General features: G+C 38.2%; 1 protein-coding gene across 1 annotated transcript; it reads right to left on the reverse strand.

The window, feature by feature from the left end:
• Positions 1 to 4,319: 4,319 nt before the first annotated feature.
• On the reverse strand, positions 4,320 to 8,316 carry rtn2b (reticulon 2b). The gene is made up of 7 exons (XM_053331974.1): positions 8,304 to 8,316; positions 5,873 to 6,083; positions 5,554 to 5,692; positions 5,104 to 5,173; positions 4,715 to 4,761; positions 4,524 to 4,582; positions 4,320 to 4,416 (listed from the first exon to the last, which is right to left on the reverse strand). The coding sequence occupies exons 1-7, from the start codon at positions 8,314 to 8,316 to the stop codon at positions 4,320 to 4,322; spliced, it is 636 nt and encodes a 211-aa protein (XP_053187949.1).

An 8,316-nucleotide genomic window follows, 5' to 3' on the forward strand; every position in this document is an offset into this window, starting at 1 on the left:
AGAACAATACAAAATTTTATAGCCATGAAAACAAAAGAAAATGAAAGAAAGAGAAACGGAGGATGGCAGTCTTCTGAACTGCTGTGTAAAATCAGATAGCTGCCAGCGTTCGATAAGCTTTTTAAAGTAAACAGGCTAAGGGGTGGAAGCTCTGAGTCACCACATGTAGAAACAAGAGAAGTCCTTGACAGTTTGAGAGGGAGTTTGAATTGATGGGAGGAGGGTTTTTGAGGAAAAATGTTCATCTCAAGGTCACAGTCACATTGCTTCCTGTGTGATTCTCACAGCAGAAGGGGGAGGCTGTTCACATCACCAGGAACATCTTGTGCAGATAATGCAGTATTTGTATGTGAAGAGGCGAAGCCCAACGTTGTTTTGATGCCACACTGATGGTGAGAATGTTTGTGAATTCATTTGTTTCTTTAGCTCCATCAGCTCTGGGTTCCTTTGTCATTCCTTATGAAGGGGCGTTGCTGACACTTTCCAAGAGCAACACCCAGTGTTCAAACATGTCAGTGCAGCTTTCAGTATATCACCATCAGTCTGGATACAGTTTTAAAGCAAATATACAGTTTGACTCTTGGCTTATTGTAAGCTATTCAGTACAAACTTGGCAATATGTCTGGTGGGTTTTTTTAGGTATGTCAAGCTCCGCATTCCAAATTTCCATTCCCAATCTCCACACAATTAAGCCACATTTGGATCTTTCACTTAAATATGATGTGTGGGATTTTACTTAAGTTAATGGATGTCTGTATAGAAATGGAAAATCACATATTGATCACATAGGCATGCTGATATCCATCACATATCGATCATGTTCAGGGATGATGGGAAGGATGACCATCTCTCTCCTGAGAGAAATCTGACTGGCTGTAATCACCTTTATGGTTTTAATTTGAACACAGTTGTAAAGTAAAACTGAAGATTAAAAAAAAGGAGAAAAAAAGACATATACAAGAAAATGAGAATAAATCATGGATGGCACAGTTTGCTGGTTACATGTAAAATGTCACATGTTATCCTATTAATCTCTTTAAATTAACATCTTCAGTTTATTGTTCTGCCAATTTTAATCATTCTAATCTTCAGTTTATATAGCCTTATGAACTTTTATGGTTGGGTTTATACTGATTTACACTGACTTACATAATAAAAGAGTAATAAACCCTTTTCACTAAAGACATGGTAACATGTCACAGCAGGAAAAGCACAGGTGTAAATAATTAAATTAATGAATTTCATTTAGCTTCTTCACGTCAGACTGTCATTGTTTACTGGGAACTGAGCCATTATTCATGTTATTAGTAACACCTGTGCTTTTCCTATATCAAGTGAAAATGTCCTTTCATGTCATTGTTAATTAACTTAACACAGTTGAGTATGAGGGTACAGAGAGCTGAGGAAAGTCATTTTTAAGTAACAGTTTTATTGGGGAGCAACAGAACAATAGGAAATAACAATAGAAAAAATAAAAAATACCCATAGAAAGAAGTAAACCAAAAACAAAAGATAAAAGTGGCAACCATAAGAGAAAAGGTCTTTTTAAAGTTCATGGTTACACTTTTTTTTGTTGCACATTTTACAGTTGTGTAAAGTGATAAACTCCTACTGTAGAAAAAAAAGTTCACAGAGACACCAGTTACACCAACAGCCCAAAATAGGCAGTAAAAATCATTTTGTACTGATACCAATGTTGCTTTTGAAAAGTGATATCAGCTGTAAAGTGACGCATAGGTGCATCATAAAAGGGTTGGTTCACCCAAATCACACACATTTTCTCACGTACTTCTTGTAGTAGCACTGAGGATAGTTTTAGCAACTTCTCTAATCACAAATAGTTATAGTGTAAATCTGTAGACCTTTACTTTCAGCAGTGAGTGAGAAACATTTTTTTTTTCTTTTGGCTTTTTATGATTTGAGTGTAGCGACCCTTTCCTTTTTTTCACACTGTTTCACCTGGGATCATAAAGTAAAATTACAGTAAATAACTCATTAAGACGTGTTTGTATGAGTGCAGCTGTGTTTTAAGTTCTGAAACATCTACCACTAGAGAGCACCATACGGTCACTAACATTAAGCTGACATGTGAACAGCAGCTCACTGCCTGAACAGCTGCATTCAAACATCTGCTTACACTTCACTGGCTCAGATTTGGAAGCTGTTTCGCAATTTATAAGCTTGAGTTTGAAAGACACCCAACAAGTTACAGTAACAAATGTAAATTCTTAATGTAAGGCCACAACTGAAGTGCCCCGCCTGTTTTTGTCAAATTACATTAAAGGCAAAGTTCATACATTTTGTTAATTTAACTCATACAGCACAAAGTGTTCTGCAGCACTGTGGGCTCATAAAACAAATACTTTGACACAGATATGTTTCCTTGAAGGTCTTCTAACATTTTTCACCTCTGTGACAAAACAAAATGCAGCTACAGTATGTTAGATCACAGTGATATTTGAATTCTGCTTCATGAGACTGTGTTTTGTGTAATTCTTTGGTGATATCTTGGTCATTTCTGGTGCTAATGAACACACTTTGGGGTTGTTTTGTTGATTTGGAAAATGTTGACGTGGAGTTGTGGAGTCAGATACTTGCTGAAAATGTTACATTTTTATATTGTGGCTTGACAAAAATAAAATAGAGAATATTATAATTGTCTTTATGCTATTGGAGCGATCTCCTTTATTCTGACTTTACATGTTGTTTACCTTTTCCCAGGAAATCCCTGAAACAGCTCGCTAAAATCAATATTATTTTGTTTGCCAGTGACCTCCACTGCCTTGTCAAACTGCCCCTCGAGCGCTTCACAAGCTGCCGGCGGCAATTGTAGAAGTGAGGCAATGAAAGCACAGTGACTCCCTCTCTGAGTAATGCAATGGTCAAATAACTAATATTTTACAAATGGTATTGGATCTGTAGTTGTATCTACTGAAATGTCCTCTGAGGGCAGTTTATGGTGCATCAGGTTCACACAAATATCCAGCTGAAACAGGGTGGAGGTGCTGTATTCTCCTGAGGATATTTAGTTATAGTGGAGTAAGCTACAAGAGACAAACCAAAAGTGCTCCACAAGTGCTTGAATAAGAAGCAAATATGCATTCTAGTGGCTATAATCAATACTCTTATATCAACAATGGATCACATGACTACTTTTATTCATATCTCTATGAATCATGACCTGACTCAGCAGCTCCCCTCTGCTCTACAAAGCTTTAAAGCAAATGTAACTGAAGCTACAGTAATTGCTTTGGTTTTCTGGCCTGCAGCTTTACTTATTTGGTTCCCTGCTCCCATTAACATTGTTTTCGGGCGCAGAAAGCAGCTGTTTTCAAAGTAAAGAACATCTGTTCACTACCTGCCCAGTACCAAACAGTAGACAGGCGAAGTTAGTGAATATAATTGAACATCTAGCAGTGGGATATTTTTTGGGTTGGTGGTGAGCATAACAGAGCTAAGGAGAGTGACTATTGGAAACATAGCTGCAAATAATACAAACATCTACAAGGTCAGTGTCAGTTATTGCAAGTCTAAACTGATACACTGTAGTAAGAGTCTCTTATCTGCATAGTAAGAATTGTTGCTATTTTGTGTCATAAAACACATATTTTTGTGCTGTTATTCAATCCAAATTTATCTGGAGTTGCTGAGTACATTTAAGGTCACTCTCACTTGAAAAGCTGTTTTGGTGCTATCTTTAATCAGCAGACTACCCCAAGAGGAGCAAGGAGTCACTGTTTGAACCTGATTTAACACAATTTACATGAGGAGTAGAGGACAATCAGTTCTCATTATTCCTTATACAGTGTAAGTCTCATCAAAGTTGTAAGGAGTTGCTTCAGAGAAAGCTAATACTAGTACTTCAACATGGCAAGCACAAACTATTAATGTTAATTAATGGCTGGTGATGTTCATGTCACTTTTATTCTACCCAGCTAGCATGAAACAATGCTAAATAATGAAAGCAGTAATAATGCTTCATTGCTTCAACAGGAACATGATGCTCACTACTTGTGTAAAAGAAAATGGTCTGTGCTATCCCTGCTCGGAGTAGATGTGTGAACTGGTTCTATGAAATCGTGCCCACAGAAAGCATCTCAGTAGATAAAATTCCTCTCCTCTTACAGTTCCCCTCCCTCCTCATGAATGAATAGCAGCTTTGTTTCAGCTGTCAGGGTCAATTAAATCTTGCTCCCATAAACAAACATCGTGGCGGACAAAATGGAAATGAGTGGCCCCTCCAGTGGCCCCACAGATGATATAGCCTACCATTCCAACATTTTCCAAATCCCACATCCTTTCAACATGTGACCGACATGTTACTTTGACTTCACTTTGTGTTTGGGGGCAGGTGCAGGTGCAGGGGCAGGGGCAGGGGCAGGTGAGGGACTAACTGTACCAAACATTCTGAGAAATCTGTAACAAAAGAAAGGACACTGTTACAGAATATAATTTAAAAATATTCTCTTTTTTTGTTTGCATGATAATAAAAGCACACATTGCATAAAGAGCAGGTTACTTACATGTTTTTGATTTTCTTTACAAAACCTTTAACAGCTCTAGCCAGCCTCCTCATCCGTGCCTGTTGTCAAAATGACAGATGGGTCAGTGCATTCAGAGCATATTTTTATCCTACTGCTCTTTCTATCAGTAGACAGTCTAACAGATTGTTTTCTGCTTGAGTAAGTGTAAGCAGGTTTGTTTTGAATCTCACCTGCTGTTTTTTGTACAACAGAGGAAAGGAAAAAACAACGATCACACCTGTAAAACAAGGACACAGAAGCATTTATTTTCATCACTCTGATACTGTTGTGCAAGTCTATTTTAATTTGTGAATTACCACTGAAATACATGCCATACAAAAACATGTCTCTAAGCAACATATCTCATCCCTGTCCCTTAAGGATAAAAATGGACTTCGGCAGAGGAGACTGTGCCTGTCTCCTGTCAAAATTTCTTTTAACCACGACCACAATATTTCTGACTGTTACCAGCAGGTCACACTGGAAGGAACTGCCACATTTTTTCATTTAGGTTTAGGAAACACAAACACAGGACATACTGTGTGTTGTGTGATGAGTAAAGACTGTGAGCAAAACTCACCAGTTATCACCAAAGTCAGTCCGTTGGTTACTATGCCGACGTAGGTCAACAGGTACAGAAGCACAACCAGCTGGGAGAAAGAGCAGAGGATTTTTTTTAATATTGATTTTTAAGTTGCTTTATGCAATGTGTTAACAACTGACACTAATTAAGTAATGAGAAGGTTGTACTGTCGCTCCCACTGAGAATCAACATCTGCGCAGTTCTGTACAGATTTCAGGTCACTGTTTTGAACTGTTGGTCCAGTTGATTTGCAGCTGTGGGGAGATGCTCACATACACCCAGTACTGGAGTATAGCATTGCTGGCAGCCACAGTGTAATTTTAATACTATCACCAGATGGTGCCAGAGACACACATTTTTTTGTGACCTAAAATTATACTTTCAACATTAGACATGTTTTATGATCATGTTCATATATCTGTCATGATTTTATCATCACACACAAACCTTAATAGAGTCAATGATGCTGTCAATGAAAAGAAGGCGTTTGATCTCTGTGACAGCAAATGCGACCAGTAACACCGTCTCCTCCACCAGCGTCACTGTCTCCTTATCTGTCAGAGAGCTGTCATGATCCAGACAGGACCTGGGAACAGAGAGGCACATACAGACCCTGAAGAACACAAATGGTAATGTACATCTACCATAAATGAGGCTCAGATGAAGCCAGTTAGTGACATTATAGAGAGCAGTACAGTCGCATATCTTTCTGCTATATAAGATTAATTGTGAGCTTGATGTCTAAATCATCAGTTAGTGGACTCACTGGAAGGGGTGCTCCTTCTCAGGGTTCCAGCGCAGCAGCTCCAGCAGCTTATAGTAGAGACGGAGGGGGAAAGTGACACACATGATACCCAGACAGACATGGGAGATCACAGTGATGGCACTCAGTTGGAACATACTGGCTAGACCAATCACCAGCCCCGTGAATATCACACCAGTCTTCCTCACTTTCCGCCAGTACACCAGATCCACAACTGCAAGGTGGACACATGTTAGAAAAAGGATATGGGATGAGTTAATGAGTAAGAGTAAGAAACTGATCAGTTAGAAACACCTATTTTTTCTCCTCCTTCTCCTTTTTGATTTTAAAGCAATGTTTGTTGATCATGTCAAGGTTTTATACTTCATCAGCTGGACGTGAAGCAGTCTGTCAAGTAAAAATTATTGATTTTCTGTGGGACTTTTTAAAAATAATTATTTAGCCATGACAACTATCACAGTTGGACAAAATAATCAAGACTTTATGGACACACTGGTGCCCAGTATGAATATTGTTCTACATACAGCTGCAGTAAGTAGATTAAAGCCTCTTGTCATTTTTTCCTTACAGCGTTGCTACTTGATGACTGCTCAAATTAAATTGATAACTGTAAGGTAAATTGCAGTTGAACCTAATTACAAATAGGCAGAGTGGGCGTATGAAAAACACCATTAAGTTGCATCATGGCAGGTGAAGAAGCCAGCGTTTTAGAAGCTCGAACCATTTGGAAAGAGTCACGATGACAATTTTATGGAAGTGTAAAACTAGATGACTGAAGAACGCCTCTAAGTACTGCCTAATTAAAATACTAAACTCTGACCACACAACAAGCATGTATAATTCCAGTCAGAGGTTTGTCATTCATGGGGATGAGTAACTTTTGACTTGTACTATACATGTATAGATATCTGGTCATCATATCAGAATGTCAACTATCCATTTCTGTGAGAAACAATGTCAGTGTGTTATCAGCCTTAACAACATACAACATACAATATAAGGCATAAAAATGGCCACCTGACTTCAAAACTTGCACAGTCGCATGCTCATAGTTTTATCAGTGATTCACAACGCTCATTCCTCACTCAAATGACCCAGATCATCTTCTTCTGTTCATTAAAAACAAACGTGCTGCTGCCAACAGAAATGTGAAACACAGCACTGCCTCTGTGCCAGAGAAGACTTTTCAGGTATAAAAACACACACACACACACACACACATACACACACACACACACACACACACACACACACACACACACACACACACACACACACACAAAACACTAAATGCAAAACTTGCCATGAACCCACTATAGTCTAAATGTCTGTCAAATGAAAATCAAAACACAGCGCTCATTTGAATGGTTTAAATAAAGTGAAATGACATGGACCAAACTCAAAAAATTTAAAAATTTAAAAATAAAATGTGAGAGCAGGCTTTTCTACAGAATTGCTTTTTTTAAATGAGAAAAGTAAGGCTCTGGAGAAAGGATGAAAATGAAAAATAACAGGAAGAAAGCTCAGTGGAAAAGGAGAAAACACTGAGAATAATCAATACTAACCAGTAAATCAATCCCCTGCCATGTTTGCATACACAACACTGGTTTCCTTGTTACTCAAATCAAGGAAATCCTGCACAATATCATCTTTTTGTTCATATCTCTCTTTGTGCCAAAAGAGAAGATATTTCAGGAAACAAGTATGTGTCTTAATGAGTGCACTGTTTTTAGTAATGCAGTTGTTACTGCACATTCAGGAAGAATTATAAATAAATGAATAAGAATACCACAAGTCACTGTAAGGTGTTAGATCTTTAACCACCAAAACATCAAACAAGCCTCCTAACTCCAGTGTAAATCTTGAGGTAATTATCTGATTAAAAGAGACCCTCAGGCATCTTACACTTAAATATGTGTAAACACACAGACACACACACACACACAACAAGTTTTTTATCCACAATAGACAATCTGCAAGAAAACGATTTGTGGATTTCAGGTTTTTTCAGGACAGAGACAGTCAAACTTACACCTATGAAGTCATTTTCCTCAATACTCAGCATGCCAAAATATAACTTCACTCAAATTCACACCCCTATAGCGACGACATAATAAAATATAAATCACAAACTTTGACAAGAAAACACTTTGCGGTATAATTTTCGAATGAGACAATATGGACCTTTTAGAATGAACCAAACAACATTCAATAAGCAGCAGGGTCTCATTTAGCTGAGCCCCATTCTGTCCATCTGTCCACAAACTGAAAGACATGCTCGACTAAGTGTTGGACTGGTTATCCGGCCTGTAATCACATCTGCCCAGCAGCAGGGGAAAAAATAATTCTCTCTTCCTCCTCCACCTGACAGCAGACCAACTCACTGCCTGTTCTGATTCACTTTAGTAAAAGCTGTCACTCTTTATTTCCTTACGTTTGGAAGCCAT

The sequence above is a fragment of the Scomber japonicus genome, chromosome 13 (genome assembly GCF_027409825.1).
Source record: "Scomber japonicus isolate fScoJap1 chromosome 13, fScoJap1.pri, whole genome shotgun sequence".
NCBI lineage: Eukaryota > Metazoa > Chordata > Actinopteri > Scombriformes > Scombridae > Scomber > Scomber japonicus.